General features: G+C 42.4%; 1 protein-coding gene across 4 annotated transcripts; it reads right to left on the bottom strand.

Moving 5' to 3' along the window:
- Window positions 1–167: 167 nt before the first annotated feature.
- On the bottom strand, window positions 168–3679 carry LOC123156359 (cysteine-rich receptor-like protein kinase 2). Of its 4 annotated transcripts, none has more exons than XM_044574499.1 (7): window positions 3221–3679; window positions 2987–3135; window positions 2349–2610; window positions 1907–2126; window positions 1689–1815; window positions 1179–1391; window positions 168–1082 (listed from the first exon to the last, which is right to left on the bottom strand). In XM_044574499.1, exons 2-7 carry the CDS (start codon window positions 3125–3127, stop codon window positions 501–503), a joined length of 1545 nt encoding a protein of 514 aa, XP_044430434.1. In that variant the 5' UTR covers window positions 3128–3135; window positions 3221–3679; the 3' UTR covers window positions 168–500. The 4 variants fall into 4 exon arrangements, with proteins under 4 accessions (XP_044430434.1, XP_044430433.1, XP_044430432.1 ...); XM_044574498.1 differs by having other exon boundaries at window positions 2987–3131; window positions 3221–3678; XM_044574497.1 differs by having other exon boundaries at window positions 3242–3678.
- Between the last annotated feature and the right edge of the window lie 16048 nt (window positions 3680–19727).

The following is a 19727-nucleotide window of genomic DNA, read 5'->3' as shown; positions in this document are numbered from 1 at the left end:
ATTGACGGAGAATGTGAAAGTGTGTGTAGTATAGCCCATGCATAGCATATCTGGTAGCACCAATGAGTGTAATTGTTATTATATACGTAGGATCTTTGCTTATCTAACTAATCACCATGTAATCCTCTGTCAATCTGCTGGTGGCTTGCGAATCATTCCACCTTCGGAATATATACGTGGTCACATGGGTGTGTATCCCCATCAACCGAAACCATAATCTTGACTCAAATGTGAGTGCTAAATAACAATGATGCATCTCAAAGTATGTGACCCTGCTAAATATAGCAGCTACCGGATCTTAGCGACTCCTAAACTGTCACCAGGAAGTAGCCTGGTGGATAACCAGTCCAGATTGTTTCACGATGGACATCTCATATTTCCAGAAGATAAAGAAAACTAATGGCACTAAGGAAACAGAAAGAAGTGGGGAGGGGGGAATGCCAATGTACAATCAGTTCATTAGTTCATCATAGCATATCACTGTCCAGAAGAGAATAAGACTACTGCTTATATTGTGGTATTAAATTAATCAAAAAATCAATTTGATCTGGACGTCTATTAATTTGGCACTCACCACAGCCAAAGATCATTTGCGCTGGAGGCTGGCCACTAATTGAATAGGCAAACTTTGCAAAGTTAGTATTCTGACAGCTCACCTCACAGGTTTTGTCACTTGTTTCTTGTGACTCGCTGGTGTCAAAAATCACATCCAAATTTACCTCATCAACCAAGTTGTCCGCCTCATTAATGAACATATTTGTAGTTATATCCTCAACTGCAAGGCAATCGTTCACTTTTGTGCTCCACACAATAAGTTCATTGGAACGATGCATATATCCCGGTGCCTTGCCCTGCAGCTGCATTGTTATTTCAACATTACAGTTGGATTGTGGCAGCATAATCCCTTTCTGAGGCTGTGCGCAGTATGGCAGGGGGCTCGTCTTTTCGACGTTGAAGGCAATGTAAGAGTCCGTCTCATTGGTTAACTTAAGTGTGCACGACATCTGTTTGTTACGCTCAAAAGGATTATGTAGTTGGAATGGCTCAATTCCAAGCATATCATCTTCCGAGTAAGGGCCTATCTGCAATAAAAGAGCAGGAGTACATAAAAAGAAAGAAACAACTGGGGTAAGTAGTCCAAAGTTGACTAATAAGGCCCATGGAGCATACGAGCTTACCTGTCCAAATGTATGTTCATAGGCATTGCTGATTTTTCCATTAGCACCTTCAATTTCTCTTATAACATGTATGATATGCCATATATAAGGTCGTTTGGATGGGTCGATTTCCTGGCAGAATAACCCAATTTCAAGGCATTTTGCAACTTGTTGGTAAACCAATGGTGTTTCCTTCCCTGTTTTCTTCCATCTATGCCTCCATCTCCTAAGTACCTGCCATTCCACGAAATGTGACATAGAATAAGTCGAAATGTTTGACAAAAACTCAAGTATCAGGATGATGTCACATAAACCAGCTTGGACACATCTTGCTACACAAAATTAGACGAGCCGATGGATGTAAAAAGAGAGATGAGAAGGTTTTGATTCCCAATCTAATCAATCACTCCTAGATCTTTTCCCGAACAATGTAACCAAATATGCCATCTAATACCTCAAACGATGTAACATGTATGCAAGGCACAAAGTTAGGGTATTTCTCATATGTATGGCGAGATAACACACACTTACATTGTTATTATCACTGCGGATTTCCTTTTCTCCTGTCACTAATTCGATGATTATAATGCCCAAACTGTACATGTCTGATTTGAATGACATCTTTCCCTTATGTAGGTATTCTGGAGCACAGTATCCTCTGCATAAAAGGACGGTATTTTAATGCATTATAGCATCAGAAAATGTGAGTGTAAATGCAAAAGAACAAGTTCCTTTGATGCATAGCTTACAGTGATCCATGACGTTCTTCACTCATGGTTTTTGACTTCTCATCAAGTCTCGATAAACCAAAATCTGTGATTTTCGGCACCATATCATTGTCTAGAAGTATGTTGTCGGGTTTCAGATCCATATGATATATCTGCTTTTCCTTGTGCAGATGATGCAAACCTTCGCAGATGCCTCTAATTATTTTATAACGTGTATTCCATTCAAGTCCCCTTAATTCATCTGAATAATAGAAAAAGTAGCAGTGAGAATGAAAGTTTCCAACAATTGATTTTTTAAGGAAGTTTCCAACAGTTGATTTATTTTATAACAATTGATTTATGCAAGGTATATACTGAACAATAAGTGACATCAACATATGTGTTCTAGTCTACACCTCCTTGATTGTAAATAAAACGCGTCAACATAAAATGAACCGAAAAAGATAAGGATGCAACAACGTACCAGTAATATATTTTTGCAGGCTTCCATTGCTGATATACTCAAAACAGAGTAATCTTTCTCGTACCTCGGCGTAAATATGTTCTTTCGATCCTCCGGTTGGTATGGCTATCTTGTCTGTGCTAGCACAAAAGCCAAGAAACCGTACGACATTTTTATGTTCAATGTTCAACATGCTGTCAACTTCTCGATAAAAAAAGGTCTCATTGATGGTATAGCAGTTCCTTATCCTCTTTACAGCAACATTCCCATTTGGGAGCACTCCCTGTTTAATTTCTCTTGTGAGCATTTAAAGAATATCTAGCTGAATTTGAAGGTGCTATGCAATAAAGAGATGAAGTGAGTAACACAATACTCGCGGCACCACATATTTGGGGCTCCCTGACCAACTAATGCACGCGAGCAGGCTTGTGCCATAAAACGCGAGACACAGAATTGCCTTTTTTTATGGTACAAGAATCTGCCTGATTGACTGACTTCAATATATACGCAGAGTACCCCAAAAACTAAGGAGTATCTTGGAAATATATGTAACAGGTATATATACTGTGATTTTAACTACTGAGGCTCAAGTCAATATAAGAATTTCAAGCATGATATTAGATGCTGATATATGCGTAATTTCTGTTAAGATAATTTACCTTATAAACTGTTGCGAATCCACCATGGCCAATTTCTCGATCATCTGAGAAATTTTCTGTGATACTCTTCAAAAGTGTGAATGATAGATTTGTTGGCTTCTCTCTTCCATCAAGTATACGCTGCAGGACCTCAAGATCCATGTATCTGCCTGCAGTCCATTCCAGAATATGCACTTTCAACACTAACAAAAGAAAGTTTGTTCCTACTAGAGCACCATTCCATGGAGAACTCACGTTTGACTAGATCGCTAGTACCTTTCTATAGCAGCATATGGTAGTTGTCCAAGAAAGTTGTCTGAGGTAAATCACTGAAGCACCAACAAATATTTAGCACGAACCGGAACTGAAACACATTGCCCACTGATGTAATAAAACCCTGCATTAAATGCAAAATAAAAGAAATTATTGTAAGATTTGTACCAAAGTCGATACACACATGACATAATGCTTGTAAAGTTGAGATAACAATATGGCTACAGAGTTTGAAAGCCTAATTTGATGTAGTGCTAAAAGTGCCCTTCTACCCTTTTTCCACGGAATTAAAAAGATGCACAGCTCAAGAAGACCCCAAAGAAAACACTACTCTACTTAATTTGCAGCATGTGGAAGCTCCCAGGGATTAATTAATCATGCATATATTTTGCAGAGCCTGCCCTGCCCCAAACTAACTAGCTGGCTGCCTGTCCAAAAATGGCAGACAAGGGCTCGGTCCGTCCGGAAGCAGCGACATTATGGTGCAGCAGCAGCAGCGACAGGCTTCGGCGTCGGCGATCTGGATGCACCGTCGCCTGCTGAAACGCGCACACGCACGGGCAGAAGGAAGAAACCGGTCTTGCCGCTTGGCCGGGGCATAAGTTAGTGACGAAGAAAGAAGCAGAGTAGGCCGTGAAGACCATCAGAAGAAGCAGAGTACGCTTTAGTAGTCAGATCTGGAGGAATGGCGCAGAGCCGGGGCATAAGTTGCTGAGGAAGAAACAAGCAGAATACCATTAGAAGGACCGAAGTAAAGGCAGTGAGCAGCCTAGTGCGTGGAAATGGCCACGGATTAGACACTTGAGGAGTCAGATCTGGAGGGATGGCGCCAAGTGGTGGAGGGAAATGCAAAGCAGGGGAGATTAATGAATAAGGGGGGAAACCTCAGTCAGATCTGAGCGACACGCTTTACTGCTGTCCGGCCGCGTAAGGTTGCATCGAGAAGACAACGCTCATGCCGACGGCAGCGACCCTAGAACATATCAACTCCGGATCTGGATATGCAGAGGAATTTGGTCATATTTTTTTATATAAATTTGGTCAAATTTTGTGTAGTTTGACTTTGACCAAATCTTATATGCGGAGTAAAAAGAAACGGAGGGAGTACAAAGTTGACATGACTTGACTTGACTCAGAGGCTGTTAGAGTAATACCAGCACATTACTGGTTAGCGTACAAGCTAATAATAAATGCATTTTTAGGCCTCAAGTGTAAAAGCTAATTATTTTTACATCTATATTATTTATTGTAGATGCTCTAATATAGATGAGTTCGTGTCTTAGTCAGTGTCTTGAGTACTACTCCTACTATGTCAAAAAAAAAGTCAGAGTATTGGAGTGCGGTTTGGTCCTGAGCCCGGGCTTGAACAGCAAGGCCGTAAAAATAGGAAAAGGAATTAAAAAAAATCTAAAACTTTTTGTGATGCAACATGCTAAATTGTGTCATGTTCGTGCAAAACTTCATATGGCAAAAAAGAAAAATGGGGCTGTGAGAAACATTTGAAAACAACACTGTTCATACATGGGTTTTTTTTTTGGCCGCGCGTTCCCCGAATGTGCAAACTTCATGAAATTTTACAGGAACATAACGCATATGAGCATCTTGCTTGTATTTTTTATTTGTTTTCTATTTTTAATCACGTCACGCACCAAAGCAGATTATCGAGAGTATTTGAGTCTAGCCGTGCGGCTATATATCAGAAAATTGAGAAATAAAGGGAAAATCAAGAGGGCACCATACAAGTCCTTGGCTAAAAGTTCTTGATCGAGTTTCTTCCCCTAGTTTGACGTGATCAATACCGTTAGAAAAAGACTGGTAAATAAATATATAATAGGGCAACTGCAGTTGCTGACCCGTAAACCGGACACCGCATCAGTCTGTTGACAACGGCGGAGCAGTCCGCGGACACAGATGCAAGAGCCGGTCATCGAAATCTAGTCACACACATTTCAGACGGTGTGTCAACAAACTGGGCGAATTACAGGCAAACCGGATGTTTTTCATACAAACCGAACAAAAACATTTATATTTCTCACATATTTTAACTACCGGACTAGGCTTTAACTTGTTTAGTGCCGGCTGCGGTGGATCTCCATTCCCATTACATGTCTTCCCTCGTCCGGCAGCCCGCTCATCGGACAGCCGTGAGCCTTGGAGGGATATGCTTCAACGGGATGAAAGAGTAGCCTCCCTATGATGCCGCAAAGCACATATCAAGGTTGGTTTTTGGTGGGGAAAGACAGTCGCTCTGGTCTACGCCCCGCTCACAGGGCAAGTCATCAGTTGTGCAACTCGGCGAGGCGGTGGTAGTGGGCTTGGTGGGACCCAAGCGGCGGCGGCCTCCCATTGTCTATTTTTCTTCGTTGTTGAGAGCATCTCCAACAGCCGCCTAACAAGCGGCACACAAAAAAAGCGTTTGCAGCGCGCCGATCGCCTGTTTTTGCGCGGTGAGGAGCGCTTGCTCCAACGGGATGCACAAAAGTTTAGCGTGCGCGAGTAGCTCCAGTAGGCGCTAAAAAAAGCGCGCGCGAGCAGCCGGCGCTTGGCATATGTTGCATTTTGGAGACGAGATGAGATATTTCAAACATCAAAACAAAGACATGGCATAATTTAAATCACCCAAACAAGTTCATGACATAAAAGTTCATGCCCACAACATCATCCAACCAAGTTCAAAATCCGAACCAAGTTCACGACACAAAAGTTCACGCCAACGAATGGCCCATCAACAATCAAGCCTCGTCCTCGTCTTCATCTTCCTCTTCCTCTTCCTCCGATTCATCATCCGAAGACGATTCTTCCTCCTCCTCTTCATTGTCGCGCGCCGCATCATCATTTGAAGCTCGGAAGGTGTTGGCAAGATCTTCAACGTCATCATGAGAAGGTGTGTGTAGCACACCGGAAGACATTCCGCCCATGCCGCCCGGAGGTGCTCCCATGCCTCTCATGAGAGACGCAAAACTCATGCCTCCCATGGTAGCTCCGAAGCCACCCCCGCCTCCCATGGTCTTCATGGTAGCTCCAAAGCCACCCATGCCACCCATGCCACCCATGTTAGCTCCGAAGCCACGATGCCTCCCATGCCGCCAATGCCACCGCCACCCATGCCGCCAATGCCACCTCCTCCCATGCTGCCAATGCCACCTCCACCCATGGAACCAATGCCACATCCACCCATGCCGCCAATGCCACCGCCTCCCATGCCGCCCATGCCACTGCGAACCACGACTCTTTTTTGGACCAAGACTTCTTCACGGGCAAGATTGACATACACCTTTTGCGCCTCATTGAGGGTAGATGTGTCCATGAAGAACAAGTACTTCTCCCATTCCAACAACAGAGCTCCCTCCTCCATGGCCACCTTCTTCTCCTCCAATGCCACCTTCCTCTCCTCAGTCGCCACCCTCATCTCCTCGACCGCCAACCTCCTCTCCTCGGTCGCGGCATCTTGGTTCCTTACCATCTTCCTCACCTTGTTCGCTTCCTTTCTTGCCTTCACAATAGCTTCCATAGCATTGTTGAGCTCGTCATCTCCTTCCCTCTTCTTCTTTTCTTTTGCGTCTTTTTTGCATCCATCCGGTCTTTTTGGCTTGGAGTATGAAACCGAGTTTGTTGTAGGGCTTCTCTCGCCGTCATCACTTGATACCTCATCCTCCTCCTCATCATCCAAATTAATAGTTCGCTTGCGTTTGTTGCTCTCATCAACATCATCGATATCATCACGCTTCTTACATTGCTCATCATCCTTCAATGCTTCATAGCAATGATGCAAGGTAAATGGTCTCCCTTTCTTGCTCTTCTTCTCCTCTTCGTCGAACAAGTTTTGTGCAATATTGAGCTACATAAAAAAAACAAGTTAGCACTACAAATACCAAGAAGAAGCATGTTGAACATGGAAGAAATGGCACTTACCCTATCTATATCATTAGTGCCACTTGGGTTCAACTTGTCAACTGCCTTAAGTGTGGCCGCCCACCTTTGACAATCTCGGTTGATTTTCGGCAACTAGTAGTGAAAAGATCTCTCCGAGCAGTCAAATCCACTTTTGTTGTGTAGATCAAAGTGCTCCTTTATCCGGTTCCAATATGCATCTTTACTTTGATCACCTCCAACCGAGGGATCCTTCGACACTTGCAACCAAGTATTGCATAGCAAGATGTATTCATCATTGGTGTAGTTGCCTCCTCTTCCTTTCGGTGCGTCGACGATGCCCTCACCATCCTCTTACACCTCAAACTCATGATCATCGAAATGCATGTCATTGGTTTGATACCAATGAGAATTCTTGGAGCCAACACCCATAGTTGACATATATGCCTCATTTTTGAAACTACAAAGTATATATAACAAAGCAAATAAGCTATCCATATGTCTGCATACAAAAAACAACAAAAAAAATGTTGGCGAAATTTTATACCTTTGGGGCATTTCATCAAACACCTTGTGCGCGTCGGCCGCCGGCTCAACAAGTGAGCTCGCCGGCGCTTCGGTAGCCGCCGCGTCCGTCGCATGCCCTGCAGGCTTCTTCCTCGACGACTTAGAGGAGCCGTCCGCCGCCTTGTTCTTCACTAATAGGGAAAACCCTAGTAGCAGCGCTGGTTTTAGAGCTACTAGTAGCACTTGTGCCAGCGCTACTACTAAGGCGCTAAAGCTAACTCTTGGCAGTAGCGCTGGAACGCCAGCGCTACTGCTATACCTAGTTAGAAGTAGCGCTCGTGCTAAAAAAGCACTGCTGATAGTTGTAAGTAGCAATAGCGTTTCTATAGAAAAGTGCTGCTACTAGCTTTTCCTCTATTTTTTAAATTGCAGCTTATTTTCGTTGTGGTTTTATATATAGTACTTTCATCATATGATTTTATGACCATGATTAGTTATTATATATAAGAGTGGGTGAAATGAACGTGGAGTAGATTCAAGTGGAGGCAACATGTGGTGCATGTCGTAAGTACTATTAATCCAAACTTGATCTAGTTTGGATTAGTAGTAGTTTCGATGTGCACCACATGCTGCCTCCACTTGAATCTATTCCATGTTCATTTCACCTAATGATATATATAATAACTCATCATGCTCATATAACAACTTAGCATCATGCATCATCGATCATAATAATAAATAACTCATCATTGGTATCATAATAACAAGTCATACTCATCATCATTGATCATACAACTTCTACTCGATACCACATCATCATCATAGTCATCTAACCAATCCTACTTAGTTGTTCTTAGCACACGATCGCACATGATCCTGAGTATTAGCTAGAACCTACTACCTTTTCTTAGGTAAAGTAGCATGAAACAAGATAGACCCTGACTCTCCATTATGGAGAATGGAGATTATCCTGTCTCCAATTCTTGCACTTCGCCTAATGTTTCTTCCAAGTACCTCCTTACGAGTGGCCATACATTTGTTCCAATCTTTGATGGTCATGTCTTCATTGCATTTAGAAATCCGATATGAACAGGAGTGATTCGTAGGATGACTTGGCTGTATATTCAAAACATCAAGGCGACCTTTCGAAAACCTCAGATGAGGCACACACTCCTGCGGGATTATTTGTTGAAAAATATAGTAATAACTTCGTAGTTAGCAATGTAGTTCAGTTTTAGAAGAATTTATGCAAAATATGCACAGATGTCGTAATACTTAAAAATCTTACCATGAGATCTCCATGGATGTTAGCATAGTTCAACACGTGCACTAGTGGCACATATTGACCATAATATGGAGGAGTTTGATAATTGACGTTGTAATTCTCAAGATCAGTACAAAATGCGACCGGATGATTTTTCTCCTGATAAGTTAACTCAGAGCCATCGGTGTAGTAGGTTCTGTCTACCATCTTCCGCACATTCTTTGAAGAATGAAAATAAGCTCTCAATGGAAATAAGCTGTCAACTATTTTGAAATAAACAATATAAATTACTTAATAATTATGTTTGAGAAACTCACATAGCGGTAGAATTGGAAGCGTATAAGGACCCAAATGTCCAAATTGTCTACCTCGATGTCAGGATCACCAAGATCCATGGTGACAAACATACCCTCTTGAAAATCATACATCTTGCAAAGTGCTTCCCAATCCGGGCAACCAAAACTGGATATGCTCTCAGAATTGTATAGATTTACCTCAAAATACATACCATGATGGGTCCTTAGGTGAATTTTGTTTGTTTCATTCCTCTCATGATCTTCAAAACCCATCCTCTCCAAGACATAGCGTCTTGCATGGAATGGGATAAGCCATGAAACTATCGATTCTATCGGTGGTATAAGCCATGAAAAAGTTATATTACAGTAGCTACAATGCAAAAACAAAATATGAATTGGTTTGCAATAATACTTAGACTAGTGATTTGCTTTATATATACTAATGGATCTTACCGAGCTTTCTGTTGAGTTTTGTGTGGATGAAGTGATCAAAGATCGAGGAGGTCTCGATATGAGGAGAAGGAGGAGAGGAAAGAGCTCAAGCTTGGAGCTGACCAAGGCACCCCAAGTAAATATTCAAGAAGACTTGAGCGTCTAAGCTTGGGGATGCCCTGGAAGGCATCCCATCTTTCTTGAACAGGTATCGGTATGTTTTTGTCTCTGTTTCGTTCACGTGAGATGCGTAAATCTTGGAGCGTCTTTTGTGTTTAGTTTTCATTTTTCTTTTATACACCTTCTTGGTATGAGATAGTCCATGGTTGATTTATAGAAGGCTCAGTGCACTTCACTTATATCTTTTGAGTATGGCTTTATGGAATGCTTCATGTGCTTCACTTATATCATTTGAAGTTTGGATTGCAGGTTTCTCTTCACATAGAAAACCGTTGTTTGTAGAATGCTCTTTTGCTTCACTTATACTTATTAGAGCATGATCTTTTGTAGAAAGAATTAAACTTTCATGCTTCACTTATATCTATTTAGAGAGTCAACATGAATTGGTCAATTGCATGGTTAGTCATAAAATCCTACATAAAACTTGTGGATCACTGAATATGATGTTTGATTCCCTGCAATAGTTTTGCGATATAGAGATGGAATATGTGAGAGGTACTATAAAATGGTTGTGGTTAGTAATAATATTAGTGTTAAGGTTTGTGATTCCCGAAGCATGCACGTATAGTCTCTCATTATGGTATGAAGTTGGAGCATGATTTATTATTGATTGTCTTCCTTATGAGTGGCGATCAGGGACGAGCGCTGGTCTTTTCTTACCAGTCTATTGAAGGAAATATGCCCTAGAGGCAATAATAAAGTTATTATTTATTTCCTTATATCATGATAAATGTTTATTATTCATGCTAGAATTGTATTAACCGGAAACATAATACATCTGTGAATATATAGACAAACAAAGTGTCACTAGTATGCCTCTACTTGACTAGCTCATTAATCAAAGATGGTTATGTTTCCTAACCATAGACAAAGAGTTGTTATTTGATTAATGGGATCACATCATTAGGAGAATGATGTGATTGACATGACCCATTCCGTTAGCTTAGCCATCGATCGTTTAGTATGTTGCTATTGCTTTCTTCATGACTTATACATGTTCCTATGACTATGAGATTATGCAACTCCCGTTTACCGGAGGAACACTTTGTGTGCTACCAAACGTCACAACGTAACTGGGTGATTATAAAGGTTCTCTACAGGTCTCTCCGAAGGTACTTGTTGGGTTGGCGTATTTCGAGATTAGGATTTGTCACTCCGAATGTCGGAGAGGTATCTCTGGGCCCTCTCGGTAATGCACATCACTTAAGCCTTGCAAGCATTGCAACCAATGAGTTAGTTGCGAGATGATGTATTACAGAACGAGTAAAGAGACTTTCCGGTAACGAGATTGAACTAGGTATTGGATACCGACGATCGAATCTCGGGCAAGTAACATACCGATGACAAAGGGAACAACGTATGTTGTTATGCGGTCTGACCGATAAAGATCTTCGTAGAATATGTAGGAACCAATATGGGCATCCAGGTCCCGCTATTGGTTATTGACTGGAGACATGTCTCGGTCATGTCTACATTGTTCTCGAACCGTAGGGTCCGCACGCTTAAGGTTTCGATGACAGTTATATTATGAGTTTATGAGTTTTGATGTACCGAAGGAGTTCGGAGTCCCGGATGAGATCGGGGACATGACGAGGAGTCTCGAAATGGTCGAGACGTAAAGATCGATATATTGAACGACTATATTCGGAGTTCGGAAAGGTTCCGAGTGATTCGGGTATTTTTCGGAGTACCGGAGAGTTACGGGAATTCGCCGGGGAGAAGTATTGGGCCTTATTGGGCCCTGCGGGAAAGAGAGAGGGGCTGCCTAGGGCAGGCCCCCCCCCCCCCCCCATGGCCTAGTCCGAATTGGACTAGGGGGAGGGGCCGCACCCCCTCCTTCCTTCCCTTCTCTCTTCCCCTTCCTTGTCTCCTACTCCTAATACATGGAAGGACTCCTAGTTGGACTAGGAAAGGGGGAATCCTACTCCAGGTGGGAGTAGGACTCCCCTAGGGCGCTCCATAGAGAGGGCCGGCCCTCCCCTCCTCCACTCCTTTATATACGGGGGCAGGGGGCACCCCATAGACACACAAGTTGATCTTCGTGATCGTTCCTTAGCCGTGTGCGGTGCCCCCCTCCACGATATTACACATCGATCATATTGTAGCAGTGCTTAGGCGAAGCCCTGCGACGGTTGAACATCAAGATCGTCACCACGCCGTCGTGCTGACGGAACTCCTCCCCGAAGCTTTGCTGGATCGGAGCCCGGGGAGCGTCATCGAGCTGTACGTGTGTCAAGAACTCGGAGGTGCCGGAGTAACGGTGCTTGGATCGGTTGGACCGGGAAGACGTACGACTACTTCCTCTATGTTGCGTCAACGCTTCCGCTTCGGTCTACGAGGGTACGTAGACAACACTCTCCCCTCTCGTTGCTATGCATCACCATGATCTTGTGTGTGCGTAGGAATTTTTTTGAAATTACTACGTTCCCCAACAGTGGCATCCGAGCCTAGGTTTTATGGTTTGATGTTATATGCACGAGTAGAACACAAGTGAGTTGTGGACGATATAAGTCATACTGCCTACCAGCAAGTCATACTTTGGTTCGGCGGTATTGTTGGATGGAGCGGCCCGGACCGACATTACGCGTACGCTTACGCGAGACTGGTTCTACCGCCGTGCTTTGCACACGGGTGGCTGGCGGGTGTCAGTTTCTCCAACTTTAGTTGAACTAAGTATGGCTACGCCCGGTCCTTGCGAAGGTTAAAACGGAGTCTATTTGACAAACTATCGTTGTGGTTTTGATGCGTAGGTGAGATTGGTTCTTGCTTAAAGCCCGTAGCAGCCACGTAAAACTTGCAACAACAAAGTAGAGGACGTCTAACTTGTTTTTGCAGGGCATGTTGTGATGTGATATGGTCAAGACGTGATGAGATATAAGTTGTTGTATGAGATGATCATGTTTTGTTGAAGTTATAGGCAACTGGCAGAAGTCCTATGGTTGTCTCTTTGTTGCATAAGATGCAAGCACCAAATAATTGCTTTACATTATCGCTATGCGATAGCAATAGTTGCAAGAGCAATAGTTGGCGAGACGACCACGTGACGACACATTGATATAGATCAAGATGATGGAGATCATGGTGTCATGCCGGTGACGATGGTGATCATGACGGTGCTGCGGAGATGGAGATCACAAGCACAAGATGATGATGGCCATATCATATCACTTATATTGATTGCATGTGATGTTTATCTTTTTATGAATCTTATCTTGCTTTGATTGACGGTAGCATTATAAGATGATCTCTCACTAATTATCAGGAAGTGTTCTCCCTGAGTATGCACCGTTGCCAAAGTTCGTCGTGCCCAGACACCACGTGATGATCGGGTGTGATAAGCTCTACGTCCATCTACAACGGGTGCAAGCCAGTTTTGCACACGCAACATACTCGGGTTATACTTGACGAGCCTAGCATATGCAGATATGGCCTCGGAACACGGAGACCGAAAGGTCGAGCGTGAATCATATAGTAGATATGATCAACATAGTGATGTTCACCATTGAAAACTACTCCATCTCACGTGATGATCGGTTATGGTTTAGTTGATTTGGATCACGTGATCACTTAGATGACTAGAGAGATGTCTGTCTAAGTGGGAGTTCTTAAGTAATATGATTCATGAACTTAAATTTATCATGAACTTAGTCTGGTAGTATTTTGCAAATTATGTTATAGATCAATAGCTCGCGTTGTTGCTTTCATATGTTTATTTTGATATGTTCCTAGAGAAAATTGTGTTGAAAGATGTTAGTAGCAATGATGCGGATTGGATCCGTGATCTGAGGTTTATCCTCATTGCTGCACAGAAGAATTATGTCCTTGATGCACCGCTAGGTGACAGACCTATTGCAGGAGCAGATGCAGACGTTATGAATGTTTGGCTAGCTCAATATGATGACTACTTGATAGTTTAGTGCACCATGCTTAACGGCCTAGAATCGGGACTTCAAAGACGTTTTGAATGTCATGGACCATATGAGATGTTCCAGGAGTTGAAGTTAATATTTCAAGCAAATACCCGAGTTGAGAGATATGAAGTCTCCAACAAGTTCTATAGCTAAAAGATGGAGGAGAATCGCTCAACTAGTGAGCATGTGCTCAGATTGTCTGGGTACTACAATCGCTTGAATCAAGTGGGAGTTAATCTTCCAGATAAGATAGTGATTGACAGAATTCTCTAGTCACCATCACCAAGTTAGTAGAACTTCGTGATGAACTATAGTATGCAAGGGATGACGAAAACGATTCCCGAGCTCTTCGTGACGTTGAAATCGACGAAGGTAGAAATCAAGAAAGAGCATCAAGTGTTGATGATCGACAAGACCACTAGTTTCAAGAAAAGGGCAAAGGGAAAGAAAGGGAACTTCAAGTAGAATGGCAAGCAAGTTGTCACTCCCGCGAAGAAGCCCAAAGCTGGACCAAAGCCTGAAACTGAGTGCTTACACTGCAAAGGAAATGGTCACTGGAAGCGGAAATACCCCAAGTATTTGGTGGATAAGAAGGATGGCAAAGTGAACAAGGGTATATTTGATATACAGGTAATTGATGTGTACTTTACTAGTGTTTATAGCAACCCCTCAGTATTTGATACTTGTTCGGTTGCTAAGATTAGTAACTCGAAACGGGAGTTGCAGAATAAACAGAGACTAGTTAAGGGTGAAGTGACGATGTGTGTTGGAAGTGGTTCCAAGATTGATGTGATCATCATCGCACACTCCCTATACTTTCGGGATTAGTGTTAAACCTAAATAAATGTTATTTGGCGTTTGCGTTGATCATGAATATGATTTGATCGTGTTTATTGCAATACGGTTATTCATTTAAGTAAGAGAATAAATTGTTGTTCTGTTTACATGAATAAAACCTTGTATGGTTACACACCCAATGAAAATAGTTCATTGGATCTCGATCGTAGTGATACACATATTCATAATATTGATACCAAAAGATGCAAAGTTAATAATGATAGTGCAACTTATTTGTGGCACTGCCGTTTAGGTCATATCGGTGTAAAGCGCATGAAGAAACGCCATAAAGATGGATTTTCGGAATCACTTGGTTATGAATCACTTGATGCTTGCGAACCGTGTCTCATGGGCAAGATGACTAAAACACCGTTCTTCGGTACTATGGAGAGAGCAACAGATTTGTTGGAGATCATACATACAGATGTATGTGGTCCGATGAATGTTGAGGCTCGCAGTGGGTATCATTATTTTCTGATCTTCATAGATGTTTTGAGCAGATATGAGTATATCTACTTGATGAAACATAAGTCTGAAATAGTTGAAAGGTTCAAAGAATTTCAGAGTGAAGTGGAAAATCATCGTAACAAGAAAATAAAGTTTCTGCGATCTGATCGTGGAGACGAATATTTGAGTTACGAGTTTGGTCTTCAATTAAAACAATGTGGAATAATTTCACAGCTCACGCCACCTGGAACACCACAATGTTATGGTGTGTCCGAACGTCGTAATCGTACTTTACTTGATATGGTACGATCTATGATGTCTCTTACCGATTTACCACTATCATTTTGGGGTTATGCATTAGAGACAGCTGCATTCACTTTAAATAGGGCACCATCAAAATCCGTTTGAGACGACGCCTTATGAACTGTGGTTTGGCGAGAAACCAAAAGTTGTCGTTTCTTAAAGTTTGGGGCTGCGATGCTTATGTGAAAAAGTTTCAACCTGATAAACTCGAACCCAAATCGGAGAAGTGCGTCTTCATAGAATACCCAAAGGTAACTATTGGGTACACCTTCTATCATAGATCCGAAGGCAAGTTATTCATTGCTAAGATGGATCCTTTCTAGAGAAGAAGTTTCTCTCGAAAGAAGTGAGTGGGAGAAAAGTAGAGCTTGATAAGGTAATTGTACCTTCTCCCGAATTGGAAAGTAGTTCATCACAGAAATCTGTTCCTGTGACTACTACACCAATTAGTGAGGAAGCTAATGATGATGATCATGTAACTTCAAATCAAGTTACTACCGAACCTCGTAGGTCAACCAGAGTGAGATCCGCACCAGAGTGGTACGGTAATCCCATTCTGGAGGTCATGTTACTTGACCATGACGAACCTACGAACTATGAGGAAGCGATGATGAGCCCAGATTCCGCGAAATGGCTTGAGGCCATGAAATCTGAGATAGAATCCATGTATGAGAACAAAGTGTGGACTTTGATTGACTTGCCCGATGATCGGTGAGTCATTAAGAATAAATGGATCTTCAAGAGGAAGACAGATGCTGATAGTAGTGTTACTATCTACAAAGCTAGACTTGTCGAAAAAGGTTTTTGACAAAGTTCAAGATGTTGAATACAAAAGTCTGTCCGAATCATGTTAGCAATTGCCACATTTTATGAAATCTGGCAAATGGATGTCAAAACTGCATTCCTTAATGGTTTTCTTAAAAAAGAGTTGTATATGATGCAACCAGAAGGTTTTGTCAATCCTAAAGGTGCTAACAAAATGTGCAAGCTCCAGCAATCCATCTGTGGACTGGTGCAAGCATCTCGGAGTTGGAATATACGCTTTGATAAGTTGACCAAAGCATATAGTTTTATACGGACTTGCAGTGAAGCCTGTATTTACAGTAAAGTGAGTGGGAGCACTACAGCCTTTTTGATAAGTATATGTGAGTGACATATTGTTGATCAGAAAGGATGTAGAATTTTTCTGAAAAGCATAAAGGAGTATTTGAAAGGAGTTCTTTAAAAGAAAGACCTCAGTAAAGCTATTTACATATTGAGCATCAAGATCTATAGAGATAGATCAAGAGACTTGATAAGTTTTTTCAATGAGTACATACCTTGACAAGATTTTGAAGTAGTTCAAAATGGAACCGTCAAAGAAAGAGTTCTTGCCTGTGTTACAAGGTGTGAAATTGAGTAAGACTCAAAACCCGACCACGGCAGAAGATAGAAAGAGAATGAAAGTCATTCCCTATGCCTCAGCCATAGGTTCTATAAAGTATGCCATGCTGTGTACCAGATCTATTGTATACCCTACACTGATTTTAGCAAGGGAATACAATAGTGATCTAGGAGTAGATCACTGGACAGTGGTCAAAATTATCCTTAAGGGAATAAGGATATGTTTCTCGATTATGGAGGTGAAAAAAAAGGTTCGTCGTAAAGGGTTACGTCGATGCAAGTTTTGACACTAATCTAGATGACTCTAAGTCTCGGTCTAGATACATATTGAAAGTGGGAACAATTAGTTAGAGTAGCTCCGTGCAGAGCATTGTAGACATAGAAATTTGCAAAATACTTACGGATCTGAATGTGACAGACCCGTTGACTAAAATTATCTCACAAGCAAAACATGATCACACCTTAGTACTCTTTGGGTGTTAATCACATAGCGATGTGAACTAGATTATTGACTCTAGTAAATCCTTTGGGTGTTGGTCACATGACGATGTGAACTCTGGGTGCTAATCACATGGTGATGTGAATTACTGGTGCTAAATCACATGGCGATGTGAACTAGATTATTGACTCTAGTGCAAGTGGGAGACTGAAGGAAATATGCCCTAGAGGCAATAATAAAGTTATTATTTATTTCCTTATATCATGATAAATGTTTATTATTCATGCTAGAATTGTATTAACCGGAAACATAATACATGTGTGAATATATAGATAAACAGAGTGTCACTAGTATGCCTCTACTTGACTAGCTCATTAATCAAAGATGGTTATGTTTCCTAACCATAGACAAAGACTTGTTATTTGATTAATGGGATCACATCATTAGGAGAATGATGTGATTGACATGACCCATTCCGTTAGCTTAGCACTCGATCGTTTAGTATGTTGCTATTGCTTTCTTCATGACTTATACATGTTCCTATGACTATGAGATTATGCAACTCCCGTTTACCGGAGGAACACTTTGTGTGCTACCAAACGTCACAACGTAACTGGGTGATTATAAAGGTGCTCTACAGGTGTCTTCGAAGGTACTTGTTGGGTTGGCGTATTTCGAGATTAGGATTTGTCACTCCGAATGTCGGAGAGGTATCTCTGGGCCCTCTCGGTAATGCACATCACTTAAGCCTTGCAAGCATTGCAACCAATGAGTTAGTTGCGAGATGATGTATTATGGAACGAGTAAAGAGACTTTCCGGTAACGAGATTGAACTAGGTATTGGATAACGACAATCGAATATCGGGCAAGTAACATACCGATGACAAAGGGAACAACGTATGTTGTTATGCGGTCTGACTGATAAAGATCTTCGTAGAATATGTAGGAACCAATATGGGCATCCAGGTCCCGCTATTGGTTATTGACCGGAGACGTGTCTCGGTCATGTCTACATTGTTCTCGAACCGTAGGGTCCGCACGCTTAAGGTTTCGATGACAGTTATATTATGAGTTTATGAGTTTTGATGTACCGAAGGAGTTCGGAGTCCCGGAAGAGATCGGGGACATGACGAGGAGTCTCGAAATGGTCGAGACGTAAAGATCGATATATTGGACGACTATATTCGGAGTTCGGAAAGGTTCCGAGTGATTCGGGTATTTTTCGGAGTACCGGAGAGTTACGGGAATTCGCTGGGGAGAAGTATTGGGCCTTATTGGGCCCTGTGGGAAAGAGAGAGGGGCTGCCTAGGGCAGGCCGCGCGCCCCCCCATGGCCTAGTCCGAATTGGACTAGGGGGAGGGGCCGCACCCCCTCCTTCCTTCCCTTCTCTCTTCCCTTCCTTGTCTCCTACTTCTAATACATGGAAGGACTCCTAGTTGGACTAGGAAAGGGGGAATCCTACTCCAGGTGGGAGTAGGACTCCCCTAGGGCGCGCCATAGAGAGGGCCGGCTCTCCCCTCCTCCACTCCTTTATATACGGGGGCAGGGGGCACCCCATAGACACACAAGTTGATCTTCGTGATCGTTCCTTAGCCGTGTGCGGTGCCCCCCTCCACGATATTACACATCGGTCATATTGTAGCAGTGCTTAGGCGAAGCCCTGCGACGGTTGAACATCAAGATCGTCACCACACCGTCGTGCTGACGGAACTCCTCCCCAAAGCTTTGCTGGATCGGAGCCCGGGGAGCATCATCGAGTTGTACGTGTGTCAAGAACTCGGAGGTGCCGGAGTAACGGTGCTTGGATCGGTTGGACCGGGAAGACGTACGACTACTTCCTCTACGTTGCGTCAACGCTTCCGCTTCGGTCTACGAGGGTACGTAGACAACACTCTCCCCTCTCGTTGCTATGCATCACCATGATCTTGTGTGTGCGTAGGAATTTTTTTTGAAATTACTATGTTCCCCAACATCTATCCCCCTAGGGGCATGCGTAGTAGTATTTTGCTTCGAGGGCTAATAAGCTTTTGCAATAAGTATATGAGTTCTTTATGACTAACATGAGTCCATGGATTATATACACACTCTTAATTACCTTTTCACAATTTGCTAGCCTCTATGGTACCGTGCATTGCCCTTTCTCGCCTCGAGAGTCGGTGCAAACTTCGCCGGTGCATCCAAACCCCGTGATATGATACGCTCTATCACACATAAGACTTATTATATCTTCCTCAAAACAGCCACCATACATACCTATTATGGCCTTTCCATAGCCATTCCTAGATATATTGCCATGCAACTTCCACCGCTTCCATCTTGATGACTTGAGCATTCATTGTCATATTGCTTTGCATGATCGTAAGATAGCTAGCACGATATTTCCATGGCTTGTACTTTTTTTGATATCATTGTTATGCTAGATCATTGTACATCATGGTACACTGCCAGAGGCGTTCATATAGAGTCATGTTTTGTTCTAGGTATCGAGTTATAATTTTTTTATTTCTTTTGAGTTATAAGTAAATAGAAGTGTGATGATCATCATTATTCATTTTTAGAGCATTGCCCCAGTGAGGAAAGGATGATGGAGACTATGATTTCCTCACAAGTTGGGATGAGA

The sequence above is a fragment of the Triticum aestivum genome, chromosome 7B, assembly GCF_018294505.1.
Source record: "Triticum aestivum cultivar Chinese Spring chromosome 7B, IWGSC CS RefSeq v2.1, whole genome shotgun sequence".
Lineage (NCBI taxonomy): Eukaryota > Viridiplantae > Streptophyta > Magnoliopsida > Poales > Poaceae > Triticum > Triticum aestivum.
The sequence above is the reverse complement of the archived record's forward strand: the minus strand, read 5'-3'. Positions and strand labels throughout refer to the sequence as shown.